The sequence below is a fragment of the Marmota flaviventris genome, chromosome 10, assembly GCF_047511675.1.
Source record: "Marmota flaviventris isolate mMarFla1 chromosome 10, mMarFla1.hap1, whole genome shotgun sequence".
Classification (NCBI taxonomy): domain Eukaryota; kingdom Metazoa; phylum Chordata; class Mammalia; order Rodentia; family Sciuridae; genus Marmota; species Marmota flaviventris.
Window position 1 is genome coordinate 26,092,247 of NC_092507.1, and position 24,094 is coordinate 26,116,340.

Genomic DNA, 24,094 nt, shown 5'->3' on the forward strand with positions numbered 1-24,094 from the left:
GATTTTCCACTTGCCTGAGGTTCATGCTAGTCAGTGACAGAGCAGGAATTGCTTTTCTAACATGAACCTGAAGTGGTGTAACATACATAGACTTCTGATTGCTCCTACCTCCAAAGCAATTTATAAGCTGATATAGAATATTGGTATAAATAAACTTTTTCCTATTTTCCCTCATGGGAGGCACAGTACTTTCCAAAAGGTGAAGTGGCTGGTGACATGACATGTTGTCCACCTTCCCTTCTGATCCCCGGGATTCCTCCCAGGCTTTCGGCCCTGCTGTACCATTCAGCATTCCAGGGAGTTGGCTGTCCCAGATCTACATAGGAGTCAAGGAGCCCTGGACTGGGCCATACGTCACCATCAAAGACCAGTGATTTCAGGTCCTATAAAATGACTCATGCCCATTTTTGTAAGCTCTGCAAATCTAAAGTGTAAGAGAGAAAAAAAGAATGGGAAGGAATCTTTCATGTGGCTTAGAAGGGCATAGGCAGAAACAGATACTTAAACTCTGTAACATTCAACCTATAAATTTTAAAATGTGTATTTTAATATCTCAAAAATTGTATGCCTTTTGAACCAGCACCTTCACTTCTAGGGAAAGGAAATAAGTATGCAAAGATGATTTATTGTGAGGTTTACAATCACAAAAAATTGGGAACGTTCCTCACGGAAGGTAGACTAAATCCTTAAAATGGAATACTATGCAGCCATCAAGACTAATGAGGTAAAAGAGACACGGAATGGTGTTATAGAATACCAGGTTTAAAAAGTAGGTAATAAAATAGGATATATGATCTCATTTTCATTTAAAAATATATAAATCTATACAAAGGCATAGAAAAAGACAAGAGATATAGTACCAAGGCATTAAAAGTGGTAATTTTGGAATATTAGAATTTTGGTGTTTTAAATTTCTTTTTTGCTTATTTTCTATTTTCACATGACATGAAGAATGTCAGTGTGTGCAACATCTATCCCTCAAAAGAGAACAGTATAGTTACAGAGAGTAATCAGGGCTAGGTAGACAAGATGTCTCTTTCAACACTGGAAGACATGGAACGTACTGGTAATGAGGTGACAGACTATTCCAGCATGTTCCTGCTGTGACAGCTGCATGGTATGAAGGGACTCTCTACGTCCAGGGTTCCTTGAATGCACTTGGAGTCTTCTTCCTAGAGTGTGTGACCATCTTCTTAGTTTGGGCTAAGAACTGGCAGACGTCCAGCAGCAGCAGGAGCCCCAAGCAGACAATGGCTGGGATGGAGGTGCTCAGTGACTCTTTCAGAGATACCAAAGTGAAGATAGCCACTGGAATGGAAAACGAAATCCCTGAGGCTCCCTGGAAGCACCCAGAAGATCCAGAGAGCTCAGGGGTTCCAGCCTAGGCTGACCCACTCCAGCCAAGCCCTCCGATTAAACATCCTCCACATGAATCCTTCTCCTCATCTTTGGCTTCCTGGAGAAAGCAGGACCAAGAGTTAGAAGCCTCTTGGACTAATAAAGGCTCACTCAGAGGTTAAGAAAGAAACGGCAACATTCTAGTCGAAGGGGGCAGGGACTGTGAGGTAGGTAGACAGGGATTGGGGAACAAATTTTCCCCAATCCTTCTTCTTAATCCTACATCTACAGGAGGGGAGGAGTTGTGGGAATTGTGGCAAAAGTGCTGGCAAAGATCTGAAAATGAGGAAAGGTCTAGAAATGGAAAGAATGCTTAGGAGATAGGGTGGTAACAGTACCAATAATGGTGACACAGGCCAAGGGGATAAAGAAGAGCCTGAAGATTTCTAGTCTTTGAGGCAGAGCTGTTTCTGTCATCAGCAGTTCCTGTGAACACAGCTTCTACAAGAGGCACCTCACAGAAACCATCTGCCTTTCTGTTCAGGGGGCCTTAGCTTCCCAGCTCTCTACTCCCATCTGCTATACACATAAGCCAAGTGGCAGCTGCTGTTCCTCCCCTCATTCCAGGAGTGGGTGTGTGGAAGGAGTAGGGGCTCTGAGGTTATAATACATCCTCATAATGGAATACTATGCAGCCATGAGGTAAAAAGTATACTTGACATGGGTTAGTATTATGGTATATCAAGTTTCAAAAGCACCTGTCCTCTTCTGAAGACTATGGAAACTGCAGCAGAGCAGAAAGTGTTCTTGGTCCCAGAGAGAAAAGGTGGCAACAGTAGTGGGGGAATGAACAGGTCTTCTATCATTCCTCCCAGAAGATCCCATTTCCCCAGGCCCCCTTACCCATCATGAGGAGGGTCAAGAGGAAGTTACTGATATCTTGTAGCATCGGTGGGCCCACGACCAACAGCAACCCAGCCAGCAGCTCCAGCCAGCCCACAGCTGTTTGGTAGTTCACAGGATCTGGCTGGTAGCCGAACAACTTCAACGGGAACACCTCAGCAAACTGCACGAACAGGGCTTTCTACAAATGGCAGGGAATGTCTATCAGCCATGCTCACCTAGGAAATACTGTCCAGATGCCCCACAGGGGCATTCTATACCTTTGTTCACAACCCCCTTAATAAAACTGCTATTTACCCTAGGTCAGAGCCTGAGGTCAGCCTGGAAAAGCCACCTTGTGGTGCTGAGCTTTGAAATCAGGATACATACATGCTCTATGCCCCAAGTGAGAAGAAGTTGATTTTCTCATCAGACCTCTCAACAGATTACACCCTGGCCCCAGGGCTTGGGCCTTCCCCTCTAGGAATAAGGCCTTGAGGATTCCAAGATCCTTTTTGTTTTGTTACTGTTTTGTACTGGGGATTAAACCAATAGGCACTTTACTACTGAGCTATATCCCCAGCCCTTTCTATTTTGAGACAGGATCTCAGTGGCTTAGGGACTTGCTAAATTGCTGAGGCTGGTATCAAACTTGAAATCCTATGTCTCAGCCTCTCAAGCCACTGGGATTACAGGCAAGCCCACCACGCTAGGCCTGGTTCCTCTTCAGACTGCTTTTCAGGGAATGTTTGCAGGTGATGAGGTGGTGGAAGCACTCATTAAACAGACCCCATCTTCAATATCCTCAGTTGGGTTCTGGATTCCAATGTGGCAGACTCAAGGAAGAAAAGGAATGGCTCAATAAGACCCTCTCGCTGAATTGGGCCGTTCTCTAGGCCAAATGACAGCTCACCCACAGTTGCCTTTTCCTGCTCTCCCACTTCTCCTCTACCTCTCCTACTCGGCCCTGAAAGCTCTGGTGAGATTCTTCCCCCAAATAATCCACCATCCTAAATCATAAAGGGAGTACCCAGGCTTGGGAGAGAGGGGCAACTGGGGCCTCCCTCAAAGCCTGGCCTCTTGGAGGGGCTGGGGGCACTGGTAAGCTGGAGATGAAAGCTTTTCTACACTCTGGAACTAGCCAGAGAGCTGGCAGGGGCTTTCTAGGCTTGTTGGGAAAAGAATGGATTGAATTAGGAAAGTCTGGTTTGAGTCCTGCTTCCTGCCTTCAGGGCAGGTTTCCTACCTGCAAAGTGGGGATTACTACAGCCTGCTTCGCGACTCACCCCAAAAGTAGAGGGGAAGAAGGTGGAAGGACACTCATCCTCCGCCAAAAGGGTGCCCAAGCACTCCTCTCGGGCTCTTAATTCGCTCCGCGAAGCCACTGCTCAGCCGGAAAGGGTGGTCCCACCCGCTCCCGCCCAAGGAGGAGCCAGAAAACTCGAGGAACTCCGGGGAAGTCCCCGGCGCGGGTCCCCAGCTCCCGCGCGGCCAGGCCGAGCGCTCGCCACGCTCCGGGCCCCCGCCCACCCACTCGCTCACCATCTGCTGCGACACGGGAGCCGAGATCTGCGAGAGCTTGGCCGCCCCCGTGAGCGCAAAGAAACCGCCCAGCAGGACGCGCAGGGCGGCGAGCACGAGCGCCATGGCCGCGCCGCTCGGGACCCAGGGGCCGCCTCGCGGGCTCGCTTCCTCCCGCCTCCGCCTCCGCCGCGGCCGGAAGGCCGCGCCCCAACTCTGGGACGTGCCCGCCAGGCCCGCGGGCTCCCGAGCGAACTGCCACCGCCCGAATCCAGGGGCGGCCCCGCCTCCCGGCCAGCACAAAGTGGAGGCAAACGTGGGCATCTGGCCGTGGCCGCGCAGGAGCCGCGTTCTGCCCCAGAGCCCGGGCTTCGGCCCTGCGACTGCCACACTAGCAGAAGGAGCTGGGCTGTCGCCCGACCCCAAACGGCCTCAGTGTCTGCACCCACAGGGCAATAAGGCCTTGGTTCTCAGGAGTGGCTAACAGGCCTGCAGAAAATCATTTGTAAATGAGTAATCTGAACAACCTAATACATAGATAACCAATAATTTAACTAGTCGTGCAGCGCGGTGGCGCAAGCCTGTAATCCCTTAGGAGGATCTGAGTTCAAAGCCAGCCTCAGCAACTCAGTGAGGTCCCAAGCAACTCAGTGAGACCCTGTCTCTAAATAAAATAGAAACAGGGCTGGGGATGTGGCTCAGTGGTGGAGTACCCCTCCCCCCCTCAAAAAAAAAAAAAAAAAGGTGTTCCTGTATATCTTGCTTGAAGTATCTGCCCTCTGACGTCTCAGCTGAATTTAAAATGTGAAAGGTGTTTGAAAATTCAGATACTTGTCAGGGGAAGAGAGGCTTTCATTGAACAAAGCGCTGTAGGCCATTCCTGGTCCATCTGCTCTTACCAGGATGTCTGTTTAGAGCTGGCTGGGCAAAGTGTGGGCCAAATTCTGCTAGCTGTTTGGTTTTTCTGCTCTCCTCCATACAAGATGATAATGTTTGTTTACCCTTTTTAATGATTAAAAAGTGCAAGAAGTTTTCGTGACACATAAAAATTATACGAAATTGACATCTCGGTGTTCATAAAGTTTTACTGAAATACTCATTTGTCTATGGCTGCTTTTACACTGCAACTGTGTAGGAGTGGCCACACTATGGGTGCAAAACCTAATATTTACTATATGGCCCTTTGTGAAAAAAGTTTACCAAGCCCTGGTCTAGCGGGCCAGAGAAAGCCCCAAACAGTCTCAAACTCCCCTCTGTCCTATTCCCTGTTAACCATTACTTATGATCTTTGTTTTCCACCTACCTATAATCTGCTGGGGGCAGCTGGCTGCCTGAAGACAGAAATCTCTCATGTCCAACTTCAACATCCAGATTGTGCTATCATATTAGAAACTGGGCCTTTTAGCAGGGGGAGGTAGTGGACTCCTTGTAATCCCAGCAGCTCAGGAGGCTGAGGCTGGAGGGTAACAGATTCAAGGCCAGCCTCAGCAATTTATTGAGACCCTATCTCATAAAAACAAAAAATAACATGAACTGGGAATGAGGCTTAGTTGCTGAGCACCTCAGTTCAGTCCCCCATACAAAAAAAAAAAAAAAAGGTCTTTAATTAGATGCAATCTTGGTCACTAACCCAAGTTTGTCAACCAAATTCTCTATCTTGGATTATTAAAAAACTAAACATAATTATGCACAAATGCGTAATTATTAAATCCTTCCACAAAAATGAGAAAATTATTAAAACAAACACTGAAAACACAAATCCACATTAGGAAATTATATTTTAGGATAGTTACACAAAATTTAACACAAAATTAGACTTCTTTATATTTTTAGTGGTAGATGGTCACAATACCTTTATTTATTTGTTTGTTTATTTAATGTGCTGAGGATTGAACCCAGTGCTTCATACATGCCAGGCAAGTGCTCTACCACTGAGCCACAACCCCAGCTCAAAAATTAGACTTTGATGATAAACAACATGCACACTGCTTTTCTTTCTCCTTTACTAATTTTTCTATCCTTGGAATTAATGATGTGACTGCAAGTCTCAGGGCAGAGCCAGAAACCAACAGATTTCTTTGTCTTGACACAGTCAAAGCTGAAAAGGCAGCATCACATAAATAAACAGTTGAAAAAGGTAATAAAAATTTCATTGCCTTTTCATGCAGTTCTGGGTAACTTGTCTTTGCATTTATCCAAAACTGCGTTACAGACACTGATTTAAATAGTGACTGTAATCCTAAATCTGAAAATAACTGTTTTAATTTTTCTTTTTCAAAATTAGTAAGATTATTATTTTGGTGATTCGTAAATGGGTTAATAATCCACAAATTTCCTGGACGCAAGTCATCTTCTGGTGGGTAGCAGTCATGGAACATTTGAGAAAGTCCTTCCAGGTGCTCAAGAATAATGCTTGTGATATTTCTCACATTTAAGTCTGATGAGTTTGAGAATTCAGAAAATGAAGGGAACATATCATAATCATTCTCTTGTGTCCGCTTCAACCACATTTTTAACTTTTTCTTATAAATATCCATTTTATTATACAAATTGAAGAAAGTAGTCATGGTTCCTTGAAGACTTGAATTTAACTCATTTATAAGTGAAAATATATCCGCTAAATAGGCTAGCTTTGCAACCCATTCCTCATCATGAAAATAGGTGGCGAAATCTGAATGCTTTTGATTTAAAAATATTTCAATTTCATGTCGTAATTCAAATAACCTTGTTAAAATTCTCCCTCTTGATATCCAACATATTTCAACATGAAGTGGTAAATTCACATGCTCGGGTCCCATCTCTTCACACAAAATTGTTAACATCCGTGAACTCGATGAATTACTCTTTACAAAACTTAAAATTTGTGCTGACTGCAAAAGAACTTCATGTAAACATGGAGACAACTTTTCAGCTGCTAAGAGTTCACGGTGAATAAAACAATGTGTAAATGCCACTGTACTCATGGCAACTTCTTGAATTTTTGCCCTTAAATCAGAATACCTGCCAGTAATGCTTGCAGCCCCATCAGTACAGAGACCAACACAATGTTTCCAATTCAGAGATTTACTATCAATATACTTATTTATTAGTTCAAATATTTCAAAACCAGTGATTTGAGAAGGCATTTCAAGGCAAAATAATAATTCTTCTTTTATATCACTATACTCATAATCAATGAAACGAATATAGCACAAGAGAAGGGTGGTATTTGAGATTTCTGATGACTCATCTATCTGAAGAGCAAACCACGCTGACTCTCTGACCTTTTGGATCAGCTGATCTTCAATGTCTGCAGATAATTCATCAATTCTGTATCCAACTATATTATTAGAGAGAGGAATGGTTTTCATTTTGTCTCCAGCACTTGAACCCAAAACTTCCGAACACATTTCTACTAAATATGGTTTGATTAATTCTTCAGCAATAGAGAATGGCTTCTTGCTGGCAGCAATTTGGAAAGCGATTAAATAAGAAGCTTTCACAAGTGACTTTTCAACTAGTAAACACTTTTTTAAAGAACTGTTTTGACATTCCATTTCAAGAGATTTTTGTACAAAGAAATCTACTGGCTTGTTTTCTAATTCTGAATGTTTTGTCTTCAAATGATGAGAAAGATTTGCCGGCTTCAAACTTTCACTGGGTAAGATCTCTCCACAAACGACACACTGTGGCCTTGGTGAACTCTCTTTTGATCCAGGACACATAATACAACCAACCTTTAAATATTCCACATCATAAGTCTGGAAAAAACCTATTCTTTTTTTCTTTGCAGGTGGAGAATCAAGTTCTGCATCATTTTTCTCATTTGGCATAGCTAAATCTGAAGGAAATATTTGAATCACTGTTAAATGTGTAAACTGTTAAGTTCAAGAACAAATAAGCATTGTTCTTTGTTTTTTCCCCACACATTTAAAATTTATTTTTTGTTACTATTTATATTTATGAAAATAATATCCTGATTAAAGTTTTAAAAACAGACTATAATACCTTCATGATGCCATTAAAAACTCAATTTCCTCCTTTGTCCAAGGTTTGGCCACTTGATTATAATAAAATTATAAGCTGTAAAATGTGAAATTAATTTCAAGTATCTAATAGTTTACTGGAATTAGTTCTGAAGTCCATGACACACACAGATTAAGAATAAATTATTTTATTTTCAAAGAGCTCAGGAAAAAAACCAAAATGTTAGAAGAAGGAAGTACTTGGTGAATCTAGATAAAGGGTATGCTGACATTAATGATACTGTTTTTCAATCTGTCTGAATTTTGATATTTTTCAAAATTAAAGTTGAGGAAAAGAAAGAAACCTAGTTATTTAGTTAAAGACACAGGGGCAATTGTTGATTGTGATATCCAGTGTCAGAGAGGGTGAAGAGAAATTAATCCTATCCAACACTGATATTTAGAACATAAATTGTAACTTTTCAGGAAGGCAATTTAGCAACAGGTTTTAAAAGCTTTAAAAACTGACTACAGCCTTTGAATGAGTAATCCTGCTTCTTAGGATTTGTCTTAAGAACATAACTAGACAAGTGGACAAAGATCCATTAATACACTTTAACTTGACATTGTTTATAAGTATTAAAAAATCTAGGAGCTGGGGGTAGAGCTCAGTGGTGGAGCACTTGCCTAGCATACGGCATGTTTTGGGGTCAATGCCCGTACTGGAGAAGAAAGGAAGGAAGGAAGGAGATAAATAAATCTGAAGTTCTAGTCTTAGGGGGTTGGTTATGTTATATACTCTGAAATTTATGTATATTAAGAATTCTGATGTATATTTAAATTTATACTGACATGGAATATTTTCAATAGTATGAAATAATAAAGCAATTAACAGTTTACAACAGTATACAGAAAATAATCTAATATTTAGTCTAGAAATTTAAAAATGTATAGGTACACATATACCCCCACATATAGATGCCCACAGAGCCTTTACTAACCTCCACATGTGATCATATAAATTCATGTACATAGTGTATCATTTTAACAGGGATATAAAATAATCAAATCTCCTGAAGAAGAAAAATAGCAATTTCTTTGACTCCTACCATAAGAAAGGTACCCTGAATAAAAAACAACTGAGTACTTTTTGACAGATTTTTTTTTTTTTTTGCTATAGTTGTTATTGTTTTTTTTTTTTTTTTTTTTTTTTTTTGAGACAGGGTTTATCTAGCTAAATTGCTGAGGCCAGCCTCTAACTTATAATTCTGCTGCCTCATCCTCCTGAGTTGCTAGGATTAGAGGTGTACCGTGCCCACATAGACTAAGCTTTTTAAATACAGATAATTACATAAGGAAAAATCTTTATTAAAAATAAATCAGACTGGACATGGTATGCATGGCTAAAATCCCAGCTGTTCAGTCAGCTAAGGTAGGAGGATCAAAAATTTGAGGCTAGACTGGGCAACTAAGCAAGGCTGTAAGCAATCTAGCAAGACCCTGTCTCAAAATAAAAAATAAAAAGTGCTGGGGAATATGGCTCAGTGGTTAAGCACCCTTGGGTTCAATCCCTAGTATCTATCAATCAATAAAGACAAATAGATAAATAAATAATAAAGGGCTGGGGATATAGCTCAATGCTTTGCACTTGCCAAACATGCCCCGGGTTCAATTCCAGTATCATTAAAAATAATTTAAAAAATGCTTTGGGCATAGCTGGCTACTAAAGTAATTGTAAATACAAGCACAGTGGGCTTAAAAGTAGTTAACATGGACTGGAGCAATAATTTACAGCTTTTTCAAGTATGAAGTCCAACAATTTTTCTGATCACAAACATCTTAGATATGTCTAACAATTGAAGTCAGTGTTTAAAAAAAAGAAAAAAGAACTAAGGTTAAACCAGTAACACTTTATTAAAAATAAAATCAGACTGGACATGGTATGCCATGTCACTTAACTCAGGGGCACTTAACCACATCTCCAGCCCTTTTTATTTTGAGTCAGGGTCTTACAAAGTTGCTTAAGTCCTCACTAAGTTGCTGAGGCTGGCCTTGAATTTAGGATCCTCCTGCCTCAGCCTCTTGAGGGGCTGAGATTATACACATGCACCACAACACCCAGCTAAATCAGTAATAAATTTAATCAAATCTTTATCTTAGTAATTAAAATAGTTGTCTGCATATTTGGAAAAGAGCAATATACACATGTAGATGTCTGTGTATATACAAGTCTGTTCACATACATGTGTGCATGTGAATTTAGAGAGGTGATCTAGAAATTAATGTTTTTCACATTCAAGAAACTGTCAATTCTTTCTTTCCTTTCTTATAAAAACCAGTAAACACATTGGGGAAAGCACAAAGTCACGTACCTGTCTGACATTCCTTCTGTTGTGTATGTGGTTTGCAAGAGGTGGCCTTGGTCTGTGTGACAGGCTTACATAATACAGCTTTATTCTTTAAAAGCTTGGAAGACTGAGAAGACTGGGAAGATATAAGTTTCATGGCATCTGATTGTGCACTTTCCTAGTTAAATACAAAAGAGAGTTTTTAGTTCCTTATCACTAATTACTATCATTTAAAAGTGATATATGGGGGGGGGGGGCTGGGATTGTGGTTCAGCAGTAGAGCGCTCGCCTAGCACGGGCGGGACCCAGGTTTGATCCTCAGCACCACATAAAAATAGAGGCATTGTGTTGTGTCCATCTACACCTAAAAAATAAATATTAAAAATTTTTAAAAAGGTGATATATCAAAAGAAATATAATTTGTCTGAAAGAGCAGTTGCAAAAAAGAAGGTACTTTGGGAAACATATGTTAATTCTCAATTCTCCTAATTGGTATCAGTTCAATTTACTGACTTTTTAAAAAAGATATTCTGAGGGCTGGAAGAGTACCTCAGAAGGAGAGCCCTTGCCTAGCATGTGTAAGGCCCTGGGTTTGATCCAAGCACTACAAAAAATAAGTAATAATTCTGCCTGTAGCATGATCCAAATAATGAAAACAATTTTTGCTGATTAGGACAATTGGCTACTCAGAAAAATTAGATCCAACCTCAGAACATACAGGAAAAAAATATTCTTTATTGATTAAAGACCAATATTAAAAAAAAACTTAAAATCACTGGAGAACTTCCAAATGATCAAAGTGCACAGAAAATATTCTTAAATCAAACACAAAAGAAATAACAAAATAAAAAAGACTGATACACTTGACCACCTGGAAATTTAAAACTTCTGTGAACAAAGGTCTTTATAAAATAAAATTAAGGATAAACAACAGAGTGGGAGAATGTATTTAAATGTTTATTCATTCAGTAAATATTTACTGAATGTTTACCACAAACCAGGGACTGTTCTAAGCTCTGGGGATAGAGCAGAAAACAAATGGAGTCCTGCTCTTATGAGCCTTACATTCTAGAGGGAGACAGAAAACAAACAAGTAGAACAAACATATAATGTATAATTCCAGATAGTGACAACAGCAGTAAAGAAAAATAAAGCAGGGTAAGGGAATGAAAAGTGACAGTGTGAAGGATACTTCTGGAGAAAACATCTGAGCAAAGATCATCTGAATTATTCAAGAGTAATGAGCCAAGCAAAAGTCTGAGGTCAGAGGAGTCCAGGCAGAGGAGCTGTAGGTGCAAAAACCCTCAAGATGGAAAGGGCCTAGCGTGGCTTAGGAATATCAACAAGAATGAAGCTGAAATAGTAAGCAGGGAGAGAATGGGAATATTGGGAAGGTTGGCAGAAGTCAATATGTGTAAAACCAGAAAATCCTAGTTAAAAACAGCAGCAACAACAACAAAAAAGGGACTGTATTTTAAATATGATGGGATGCCACTGAAAGTTATATTTAAATTCATTTATTTAAAATAAGTAATGAGTTGGGCACAGTAGTACATGCCTTGTAATCCCAGAGACTTGAGAGGCTGTGATGGGAGGATTTCAAATTACAGGCCAGTCTCAGCAAATTAGTGAGACCACCCCCCTCTCAAAAAAAAAAAAAAAACAACAGGAATGTTCAATGGTAAAGCACCCCTGGGTTCAATCCCCAGTACCAAATAAGTAAATAATAAATGTACTTAGTACAAAATTAAAAAGGTATAAAAGTGTACATGTTAATGCCATCTATCTAGACTCAAATTTGCATACAACCACTATTACCAGTTTCTTCTAGAGATGGTCTATATAATTAAATAATTGTTTCTGACTACAAATGGTAGCATATTAGCAAGATTGAGCACTTTGTTCTTGTCACTTAACAACCTATCTTAGAGGTATATCTACATAATTTTGTATGAAGCTGCCTAGAACGGCTTGCATAGTTGGCCATTACAGAACATACAATAATATGAAGATTCCTTGCTGACGACCATTTAGGTAGTTATAAATCTTACGCTACAGTAACTATCTTATACATAAACTGGTTCTGCATATGTTAGTATTTCTACAGAATAAAGTCTAAAGTTGTTGGTGGGTATTAAAGTACATGTACATGATTTTAATTCTGATGATATTGCCAAATTGCTCTTCATAGAAGTTATACCATATTACAAGGCCATTAGCAATATATGCAAGCCTGTTACCCAACATCCTATTCAACTGAGTATTATAGTTTTTGCTATTTCTAATGAGTGAAAAATTATCTTATTCTAGTGTGATGAAGCATTTCTTCATGTGTGAGCATTACTTACATTTCCTTTCCTGTGAATTGTCTATCAAATCTTTGCCTTGTTTTCCTTTATTTTTTTTTAAATCCTATGCATATGCAACATAAAATTTAAAGATTCAAATAGTAAACAATGTCAAAATAATTTTCCCTCTTAAAATTCTCTCCCATTCAGTTCTCCTCAGAGACAGTCACTATAATCTAGTTATTGTTGGCATATTCAGGTATATTCTATACGTGTATACAAAAATGCACAAAGGCACACCTGTGTTTAAAGCACAAATGGGAGGGTGCTTTTCCTCTATGTCTACACATACAGAGCTGCTGCATTCTTTTTAACAACAGCATAGTATTCTGTTGTATGGATATGTTATACCAAGTTTAACTACAACCAAGGCTATTATATATGCTTGTAAGGGAGGTTCCACTTATCAGGCCATGTAAACAGGTGTGGGACCAGAAAGGGGTGAACTTCAGACTTTGCCTGAATAGGGCTATTTTTTCCTAATTCACATGGTAATTCAAGAATGAACTCACCATGAGCCCAGTCACTGATGAAACAACCAGGTTGCTTTCACACTTCTGTTACTGTGAAAAATGCTGCAGTTTATATCCTAGTATATAATCAATTTCACAAATGTGCAAAATGTATTTGAAAGGTATATTACTAAAAATGGAATTTCTAGGTAAATTATATTTACATTTTAAATTAAGGTCTCTATTAAATGACTCTGTAGCAGCTTTACCCATTTATGCTCCTATTAGCAATGTGTAAGAATGATTTAACAATGCTGTTCATCATTTCTATCTTGGCCAATATGATTAAACTGCAATTCTAACAGTATTTCTCTAATTTTGAAGTTGAATATCTTTTCCTATGTTTAAGAGCTATTTTTATGTTCAGTCTGTAAACTGATGGATCATATTTTGGCCTATTTTCTACTGGACATTGGGTCTTTTTATTGATTCACAAATTCTCTTTATACAGTTTTTTAAACTAGCTTTTTGTAAAAAGAGTTGCAACCTTTGCATTCTGTCATTTGTCTTTGAAATATAGTTGAATTTCCCTGTGGCTTCTTTCATGGAAAGTAGAAATGCTTTCCCCACTTCTACATTATTAAATTTTTCTCCTGTTTATTTCTTAGTACCTTCATTGTTTCTTACATTTAAATATTTTCTCTATCTAAACTTTATTTTGGTCTGAATTGTGAGGTAGAAATCCATATAGAAATCTTCTATATGTCTACTCGGCTGTCATATCATTATTGAATAATCCATATTTCTCTTACTGATCTGAAATGCCACCTTTATTGTTACTAAATTTGGACACACACACACACACGGTCTATTTCTGGATTTCCTTTCTGTTTAGATGTCTACTCCTGTAGCTGTGTCTTAATTATGTATGTAGCTTTATATCTGTAGTTTTCCAATAATTTTAATATGTGGGAACTAGCTCCTTCCTTTCTTTATTCCTCTGCTTTAGAATTTCAACAAAAAGGCTTTTGAGCATAGGAGTAACATGATTTGATTTGTTTTAGAAGGATCATTTTGGCAACCACAGGGAGAAAAAACAGGGTAAGAATGGATACAAGAAGACAGGCAGGAGGTCACTGAAATAATCCAGAAGAAAGGCGACAGTACAGATGTAGCCCAAGGGTGGTAAGAAGTAGCCAAGGCTGCAGAGAAGCCTAAGGGAAATACAATGATTCTATTTTAGACATATTTGAGATAGTTATTCTAAATGGCTACATCTAAATGTCAAGTAGGCAGTTGGATACATGAATCTAGCTAGAGCTCAAAGGTCAGAGCAAGAGGAATGAATCTGAAAATCAGCCCCATCATCTAGGTGGTACTAAAAACTACCTAATGACAGACTAGAATAGTGTGAGATTTCATAATGCTACCCAGAATGGTGTGCAATATAAAATTTATGAATTACTTATTTCTGGAATTTTCCATTAATATTTTCAGACTATGGTTGGCCATGGGTGACAGAAACCATAGAAACAAAAATGACTGTACAAAGACCCAGAAATCAGTTAGAAAAAGGTAATTCAGTACAAAAATAGGGGGAGATTAAAAGAAAGAAATTCTAAGAAAAGAAAATCCAAAGGACCAAAATACAGAAATATAAGCAAACCTACTAGTAATCAGAGACATATAAAATAAGAAAACAATAAAACCATCAAACAGATTGGCAAGAGGAAAAAAAATTAAATATGACATTTAATAAAAATGAGTGGGGGAAAAAGGAACACTTTTACACCATTGATAGGTTTATAAATTAGTATAACCACTATGAAAATCACTATGGAAGTTCCTCAAAAGACTAGGGATGGAGTCACCATATGACCCAGTGACACCAGTCCTCAGTATTTATCCCAAAGACTTGAAGTCATTATACTACAGCAAACATGCGTACTCATATGTTTATAGCAGCACAGTTCACAATGGCCAAATTATGGAACCAGCCTAGGTATTCATAAATAGATGAACAGATAAGGAATTGTATTATAAACACAACTGAGTTTTATTTAGTTATAAAGAAGAATAAAGTTATGTCATTTGCAGGAAAATGGATGAAACTTGAAAGCATCATGTTAAGTGAAATAAGGCAAACTCAGAAAGTCAAGAGTCAAGTCATATGTTTTCTCTCTCATGTGGAAGCTAGAGAGAAAAAAGAAGAAGGTAGGGGGATTTCATTAAAATAGAATGGTGACAGGTAGAATAAAGAAAGGGAAACAGAAGGAGGGAAGATGGGAGAAAAGGGAGTTGCTCAGGGAGTTGCTCTGAAATGAAACTGACCAAATTGCATTGTTATACTGTGTGCATGCAGATATAACAACCAATCCCACTACTATGTATAATTATAATACAATAATTAATCGTTTGTGGTATTAAGAATTGAATAGGGGCTGGGGATACAGCTCAGTTGGTAGAGTGTTTGCCTCACATGCACAAGGCCCTGGGTTCAATCCCCAGAACCACACACACAAAAAAGAATTGAACAGGGGGGGCTGGGGTTGTGGCTCAGTGGTAAAAGCACTTGCCTAGCATGTGTGAGGCACTGGGTTTGATTCTCAGCACCGTAGAGAAATAAAGTCCACTGACAACTAAACAATTAAAATAAACAAATAAATAAAAAGAATTGAACAGAGGTGCTTTGCCACCAAGCTACATCCCCAGACCTTTTCATTTTTTATTTTGAGACAGGGTCTTGCTAAATTGCTGAAGCTGGACTTGAACATACAAACCTCGTGCCTCTGCCTCCTGAGTCTCTGGGATTACAAGTATACACCATTGTACTCAGCCAATTAAAAAACTTTTAAATAAATAAGTAAAAAGAAATGATGGTGAGGCTATGAGAAATGGATATAAACAAATAACAGTCACTGTAGGGCAATTTAAAAACTAGAAATCCAAATACTCTTTGACTCAATAATTCTACTCTTTCATTTCTACACTAGAGAAATTCCTGCATATAGATGCACAAGAAGACATATACAAGGATATTCATTTTAGCAGAGATTTTTTTTTTAATAGTAAAAAGCTAGAAACAACCTAATGTTTAACAATAACGCAGTGGATAATTAAATATGGTACCTACAGAAAATACAATACTAAATAGTAATCAACAGAAATGTACAAAATGTATTGTATCAACACGGATAAATATTTCTAAAAATAATATTAAATATTTTCATACTACATATACAAAAGATTACAAAATGGTCTGAAAGGACACCCAAAACTCATGATATTGCTTCTGGAGATGTGAGAAGGGGTTAGTGATAGTGAATAATTTTTAAAAAGAAAAAGGCAAGAGGGGAAAAACTGTAGGCAAATAATGGTTAATTCTAGGTGATGGGAACAAAGTAGAGCAGGAGTTGACAAACTACAGACTTTGGGCAAAGTCCAATCTTCTATCCATTTTGTAAATAAATTTTATTGGGACACAGCCACACTCACTAATTCGTCTATTGTCTGTGTTTGTTTCTGCACGGCAATGGCAGAACAGAGACCAAATGATCTACAAAGTATTTACTACCTAAAGTTTGCTGACTTTTTCACATTTTCTTTGTACTTTTCATAATTTTTTTGCCATTCCACCAAATTTAAGTACATTTAAATAACTGAAGGGAGATTCACACTGCCATTCTTGGAGAAACAACAACAAAATGATTCTAAGACTGTCAGGGACTTCTTTCACATCATAAGAGCATTACATTATTTACTGTTAGCTTTTTATAGACTAAACTGAAAATCTTAATCAGAGGTACTTGGTAACACAATTTAAATGACTGGTGAATTTTAAAAATACTCCACATGAGGAAAGCATATATAGGGCAGACACATTAAATATGAGGTACAGAGTTCCTGAATAACCTGAATAATTCAAACCTAGCATAATTCAAGACTAACTGTCCCATTTAGACAAAGTGGCAGAGGGATGTATTCTCAGACTACATAAATCTACAATCAATATAGAACATTTGTATAAACATGTTAATAATACTTATTAATATATAACATTAAAACACTTCATTATATAATTGTATAGTTAATAATTATATTGTATAGTTAATAACAATTATTAATGGTACAATAGTGATTTACTAATCATGTAATTTTAAAATAATTTAATGTACAACATATAATATACAAATAAATATCAAAGTAAGTTAATTTAATGACATTTCATTAATATGGTATATTGCCTGAAGATAACTAAGTAGGAATTATCATCTTCCAACAACACAAATAATGGGAGAGTTAAGAGCTACTAAATTAGGACAAGCTATCTTTCTACATTCCAGTGAAAGGTGGTTTGATTCCCTGCAAGACTTTTGCTAAAGAATGAATCTAATGTGGTTTTTTTTCTCTCTTTTCTTCCACTGAGGATTTCTTGACAGGCAGATTCATTTTTGATCTTTTTCCTTGCTACCTAGAACAGCAATCCATACTTGGATTATCTTGTTCAAAAATAAATGATTTCTACTAAAACATGGTTAAAAGCTCATGCCAACAGTCTTACTGTTAGTTGTAAGGAAGACCAGGTTAATTGCTGTGGTCTTCTTCCTTCTGCCTTTGTTTTTCTAATTCTAAATCAAGCAAATTTTCAGTTTTTAAATAAATTTTCCATGTTCATTTTATGTATATAATGTATAATATGTATATATGTATTATAAGTATAACACATGCAATCTCTATATCCATATTAAGAGATAGAAAAATAGAACTAAGAATATTGTAAAATTAGCTTCTTCCAAGCAAATTTTTAATGGGCCCTTCATTGACTGTGCAAATCTACCTTCTTTACCACTCTCACAGAATCATTTTTATCAAGTTACCATATATTGTCTTCCAAATGATAGGTTCTTTAAGGTGTTAATAGCTTTAGAGGTAGTAGATATAGTCTGCCTGCTCAGTTTTATATTCTTAAAACCTCAATGGGGCCAGGCATGATGGCCCATGCCTGTAATCCCAGTGGCTCAGGAGGATGTGGTAGGAGGATCCTCTGGGTTCCATCCCCAGTATCAAAAAAGAAAACGAAAAAATCTCAATGGACTTTAAAATTAGAAGGGCAGTGACTTTCAGTAAAACATTTTGTTTCACTGTCATCTCCTTTCAAATCATGCCCGTACTGCCAGGATATTTTCCACTTATTTCATTATCCTTGCCTGGCTGTAATTTTTGTGAACTAAGGAAGTGCACCTACTTTAAGGCTGCTTTGGGTTTCTTGACCATCATCTCCACCACTGTGCAGGGTAAGTACACTTGGCTGAATTAGCAGTATGAGGTATCATCTTCATAGATTTTCATCACATCTAACTTCTATTCCAAAGCTACTGAATTTGGGGCACACTTTTTAGCACCAGCACTACCACTTAACCCTTGAATAATACCATCATATAAGATTTTTAATTATATCAAGAGCAAATGTTAAGATAGCAGCACAACAGTCACCAAAAACATTAACCCAAGAACTAACACACTAACATGATCCTGATAAAGGACAAAGGAAATTTTATTCTCCTATTAAGGTGATGCATAGTTTGTAATCCTTTTAGCCTACCAGATCTGAAATGATGCATTTCCTAAATTTTTAAAAATTTTTTGGGAAGTTTCACTCTATTTCAAATGAGACATAAAATGAGAGTTTACATATACTTTCACCTTGCACATTCTCACAAAATTTATTTACAATGACTCCACACTAAACTTTCAAAAAACTTTCTAGTCTAAAAAATAAATACTTGAAAATAGTAAGAAAAATAAGCAACCAGATGAAATAGCAATCTTTTTTAAAAAATTAAAGTTAACACAAACAGTAAAATAAATCAGGAATATATTCTTATTAATGATCTAGAGGCAAACTATAACGTTCAAGATAAAAAGTTAGTGCATGATATATTACTCTGCCTTTTAAAAAAAAATATATATATATTTTGTTGTAGATGGACACAACACCTTTATTTCACTTATTTAAATCTATGTGGTGCTGAGGATCGAACCCAGTGCCTACACATGCTAGGTGAGCACTCAACCACTGAGCCACAACCCCAGCCCCTATTTTACTTATTTTTATGTGGTAATGAGGATCGAACCCAGTGCTTTACATGTGCTAGGTGAGCGCTCGCTCTTCCACTGAGCCATAACCCCAGCCCTACTCTGCCTTTTGTAAATAGACTATAAGTAGAAAATTATTCAGATATATTAGAATGTTATGTCCAAAATGAAAATAAACCCTAATGGTATTATCAGGAAAAATAAAAAAGTAAAAATAAAACTTACATCTTCAATGATCTTTGCTGCCTCCTTAGTAGCTGCACCTGTTATAAATTAAGATTTTTTTTTTTTAAAAAAAGGTTTTTTTTACAGTGATGGGATCAAACCCAGGACCTTGTGCATGCTAAGCAAGCACTTTACCACTAAGCTATACCCCAAGACATACACTACTATTCCCAAAACAAATATAATAACACTGAGATCAAGGAGTTAATTTCCTCCCTCCAAAGTAGGCTACAGTCTAGACTAGAATTTTCAAAAAATGGACTAAGGAAACCACATCAATATCACCTGTAGTATATGGTAAAGGTAGGGATCTCCAGGCCCCAGGCCCAAGGCCCATCTTATTGCATTAGAATCTCTGATGGTAAAGAAGCAGGTATGTTAAAATCATCTGGGTTCTTGAAAAAAAAAAAAATCAACAATCTATATGGCTTGCTTTTACACCAACATCACCTTGCTTGCTACCTACTTTCCCCAGAGACAGAGAAGAGGGTTTTCTTATATAAAGAAAAATATTACCAAGAAGAAACAATTAGGCTTACCTCTACCTTCTAGCCAAATGCCTTTTTATCAAATCATACCTTTTAAAACACTGTTAGTGTTTCCTGTAGATTGGGCAACAGGTATTTTTGCCAATGACACAACATTGGTTATAACTGGTGTTGTAACTGTCTTTGCAGAAGGGAGCTCCATCAAAGCAGTTCGTGCCTTACAAATATTTACTGATTAAAATAAATAAAAAGACCAGGTATAAACAAAATAATCATACAATACAACACACAAAGCTATTTAACAACAAGGTTCTCAAGAGGCAATGAAAATATCTAACTCTATATAACACTGGGTTGAGGGATTCTGGTCAGATTAGTGTTTACTGGGGCTTAAAAAGAGCTTGATTCTGGGGCTGGAGATGTGGCTCAAGCGGTAGCGCGCTCGCCTGGCATGCGCGGGACCCTGGGTTCGATCCTCAGTACCACATAAAAATAAAGATGTTGTGTCCACCGAAAATTGAAAAATATTAAAAAATTCTCTCTCCCTGGGTTCGATCCTCAGTACCACATTTAAAAAAAAAAAAAAGGAGCTTGATTCTGTAAAATAAGCTTCAAATGACATTTTCTGGGTAAAAATATAGGTATTAGCTTCAGGAGTGACTGGGCTGTTCTATTAGTGAATGTTAAAACTCTACACTTAAATTTGCTTCAAATAAAAATTTAACATGCCAATTTATCTAAGTAAGTTGATGAGGGACCTATCTATCCACCACTTAACATTGGTTTTCTGAAGCTACATTACAAAATGAATATTCTTCCAAACATGACTGGTCCGGGATAACAAATAGCTAACACAAAAGATCAGCATATATGATTAAGGTAAGAATTAATAAGACTGCAAAGGTAGACAAGAGCCAGACTGCAAGGGGCCAAAGGACATAAATTCTGTTAATTAGGTAGCACTTCAGGCTCTGATCAGAGAACATTATATCAAGTGTTTTTTTGGGGGGATTTTTTTATTTGTTCTAATTAGTTATACATGACAGAATAAATTTTGATCCACTGTACACAAATGGAGCATAACTTCTCATTCTTCTTGATGTACGTGGTGTTGAGTCACACCAATAGTGTAATCATACATGTATATAGGGTAATAATGCCAAGCGTTTTGATCTAACATTCAGAAAGTGCTACTTAGGAAAGCTACTTTAAGGACATGCCACGTATCTATTCTTCTGACAGTCTGACCACATTAGCTGTCCTACTTACAAAATTATTTTATTCGTAGCCAAGAAAAACTTTGCTACCCATGAAGAAGTGGTCTATTTATTTTTTCTGAGATAATTAATGTGTTGTTCTTTTCTCCTTTGCTACAAACAGGCTCTGGATCAAATCTTAATCAGCTACAGAAACTATATTAATCTACTTAAATCCTCTCCCTTTGTTTGTGCTGATTTTTTAAGTTTCAGACTAGTCAGTTAATAACTGAAAATAAACTATGTAAGTTATGTATGTACACGTAAGTTCAATCAAAAGCAATCAAATAAATATTTCCTATAAATTAGTACAGATTTATTAATTTCTTGGTATGTTTGATTATGAGACCAAAATTAAATTTCCCATCAGATTATTTGAATCCAGTAAAATTTTGTTTTTATTATATTATTTTCAACTTCGTATGCTGATAATATATCCTAGAACTGATATAAAAGTCTCATTAGCTAAGTTTAATCTTACCTTTATTTTGTGGAGGAGGATCATTCATGCTTTGCTGATGGCAGAACTTCAAGACACAGAACAGATTACAGAAATGTTTGATGATGCCTCTCCATTTTATGGACTCACTTAGCTTACCCTGTCGTTTACAACCATCACACTTGGCCATCTGAGAAAGAAATTTAAGACAATATAGGCTCAAAACTATAAAATAATGAAAAGATAACATTCATCATAAACTAGAGGCACTATGAAAACATGGTATATAGGTCAGCTGAGTCTACAAAATGTAAGGTTCCTATTCTAAAATACTGAAATTAAAGTGTGAATATATATAAAATGTGAATATATATATAGATAGATAGATAGATAGATATAGATATTCACACACACATATAATTATTTTTTTTTCACATAGATGTCCTAGGTTAAGAATATACAAACAGGGAGCTGGGGTTGTGGCTCAGCACTAGAGTGCTCACCTAGCATGAGCACTCACATGTGTGAGGCGCTGGGTTCGATCATCAGTACCACATAAAAATAAAAGATATCGTGTCCACCTATAACTAAAAAAAAAAAAAAAAGAACATACAAATTGCTCTTCTGTTTTCAAAATTAGTGATGAAAAAATCTAAAGGCAGATTCTATTTTCAAAACATTAAGAAGCCATATAGGCATGGTGGTACACGCCTGTTATTACAGCTGCTGGAGAGGCTGAGGTGGAAAGATCAAAAATTCAAGGTCAAGGCCAGCTGAGCACAGTGATGCACGCCTGTAATCCCAGCAGCTTGGGAGGCTGAGGCAGGAGGATCACAAGTTCAAAGTCAGACTCAGCAAAAGTGAGGCACTAAGCAACTCAGTGAGACTGTCTCTAAAATACAAAATAGGGCTGAGGATGTGGCTCGGTGGCCAAGTGCCCCCGAGTTCAATTCCTGGTACCCCCACCCCAATGACGCACCAAAAAAAAAAAAAAAAGTTCAAGGCCAGCCTGGGCAACTTAGCCAGTTTCCAAGTAAAATAAAAAGGGCTGGGAATATAGCTCAGTGGTACAGCACTTCTGGGTTCAATCCCCAGTAACACCCACACACACACATACAAAAGGCAGCAGCATATGACAGTAGAAGGAATATAGGCTTTGAGGTCATTAAGACTTTTATTTACTCAACAAACATCTAATTAGATATCCACTGTCTTAAGCACAGATTGGTCCTAAACATAGAAAGAGTGATGAAAAAGTTATTATCTGCCACCACAAGAATATTATATTTTGGGAGTGAGGTAGATAAGAAAATAGAGACTTCAATAAAGTGTTACAGGTGCTACCTAGGTGTCACCTACCAGCTTCCTCAAAGGCACATTACTTAACCTCCCTAGTCTTCACTTCTTTTCTTTATTTTTAATTGTAACTATCATTGACAGTCTTTCAAAAGGTAACCTTTTCTAAAAGAAAGTGGGTAAGGTTGCTAGTCATTGTCATTTGACCCATGAAGTAAGAACAAGGTCTGACTTCAAATTCTTCAGAGTAACCTAAATGAGAGCCACTTCAGGCAATATTATGTAAAGTTATAACTGAAAAGAACTCGAAGTTACAAACAAGGTCAATGTGCCTTGAAATAAATGAAAGAAAGCAAAAATAAATGGTACATGTCTTCAATCAACAACAAAGTCTCTAGAAATCCTAACTCTGTTCTCCAAAGATGGTTATATTCAACCAAATTTTGTTACAGTAGCCTATAATTTATTCTATACAGCTCTAAACACCACACTTTTATTCACATAATTTGAACATATTTTAAATAGAAAATAATTTGCACTAACTTAAAAAAAAACACACAAAAGCCTACTTGGGAGGCAGAGACAGGATTGTGAGTTCAAGGCCAACTCAACACCACAGTAAGACCATGTCCCAGTGGGAAAACAAAGAAAAGTTAAAAAGTATATCACACTTACCTGATAAAACAAAACTGTAAATTTGGTCATGCAGTCTTCACAACAAAACTCTTCTAACTTTCCCTCCAATCGATTTTCTACCAAATTAGGGGAAGTCTGTGAACAATAACTACACATCTTACAGTAGTTTCCCCATCGCTCTCCAAAGTCTCGAGCAGAGAGAAGTTTGCAGACTGAGCACACACAGGGATGCAAGAAGAAACATCAAATTTACATTAACTTCTAGTAGGTAAAGTGAGTTTCTATAGTCACAGATACAAATCCTAAGCTAATTCCTAAACGTTTGACACACTATTTGCCTCTAGGTTAAAGAAGTCTTTTTATATTCACAAAACAAACCCACATCCCCTTTTAAATGTAAATATAAGACCATCTATATTCAGAAACATCAGAACTATAAGTTTCTTAAACCAAGAAGCAGTAACTGCTAAAGTTCCCTATTTACAAACAGGTCAAAAAACAAAAAAACTCTAATGTCATAGCTAAACTTACAAGACTTTCTATATGAATACCATTATTTAATTATATTTTGATAATTTTTCCTCACTGAGGTTACTGTAACATTTATAAAAAGAAAGACTTCAGGGCTGAGGCTGTGGCTCAACGGTAGCGCACTTGCCTGGAATGTGTGAGGCACTGGGTTCGATCCTCAGCACCACATAGAAGTAAATAAAAAAAATAAAGGTCCATTGACCAACTAAAAAAATATTTAAAAAAAAAAAAAAAAACAAAGACTTCAGGGCTGGGGTATAGCTCAGTAATAGATCACTTTCCTACAACAAAAAG

The 24,094-nt window shown here is 37.3% G+C and overlaps 2 protein-coding genes across 6 annotated transcripts in view; both read right to left on the bottom strand.

Annotated features, from left to right (window-relative positions):
* Positions 1 to 605: 605 nt before the first annotated feature.
* Positions 606 to 3,913, bottom strand: Tmem35b (transmembrane protein 35B). Its single transcript, XM_027937615.2, has 3 exons — positions 3,763 to 3,913; positions 2,242 to 2,422; positions 606 to 1,308 (listed from the first exon to the last, which is right to left on the bottom strand). The coding sequence occupies exons 1-3, from the start codon at positions 3,865 to 3,867 to the stop codon at positions 1,133 to 1,135; spliced, it is 462 nt and encodes a 153-aa protein (XP_027793416.1). The 5' UTR covers positions 3,868 to 3,913; the 3' UTR covers positions 606 to 1,132.
* Positions 3,914 to 5,500: 1,587 nt separating this feature from the next.
* Zmym6 (zinc finger MYM-type containing 6) overlaps positions 5,501 to 24,094 on the bottom strand; it is a 37,829-nt gene continuing 19,235 nt past the window's right edge. For all 5 annotated transcript variants that reach the window (XM_071617646.1, XM_027937488.2, XM_071617647.1 and 2 more), the window contains exons 12-17: positions 23,309 to 23,481; positions 21,380 to 21,527; positions 19,733 to 19,873; positions 19,155 to 19,192; positions 10,058 to 10,211; positions 5,501 to 7,561 (exon numbers count right to left, since the gene is read on the bottom strand). In XM_071617646.1, the coding sequence (XP_071473747.1) occupies positions 5,691 to 7,561; positions 10,058 to 10,211; positions 19,155 to 19,192; positions 19,733 to 19,873; positions 21,380 to 21,527; positions 23,309 to 23,481 (2,525 nt within the window). In that variant the 3' untranslated portion in view covers positions 5,501 to 5,690. The remainder of the gene's footprint in view (positions 7,562 to 10,057; positions 10,212 to 19,154; positions 19,193 to 19,732; positions 19,874 to 21,379; positions 21,528 to 23,308; positions 23,482 to 24,094) is intronic.

What these genes read in the sequence shown, in the direction of transcription:
- Tmem35b (XM_027937615.2), bottom strand. Translation starts at nt 3,867, where the DNA reads ATGGCGCTCGTGCTCGCCGCCCTGCGCGTCCTGCTGGGCGGTTTCTTT. An exon ending in CTCCCGTGTCGCAGCAGATG is followed by an intron (nt 2,423 to 3,762) that starts GTGAGCGAGTGG and finishes TGCCATTTGTAG; the next exon opens with AAAGCCCTGTTCGTGCAGTT. An exon ending in CTTGACCCTCCTCATGATGG is followed by an intron (nt 1,309 to 2,241) that starts GTAAGGGGGCCT and finishes TTTCCATTCCAG; the next exon opens with TGGCTATCTTCACTTTGGTA.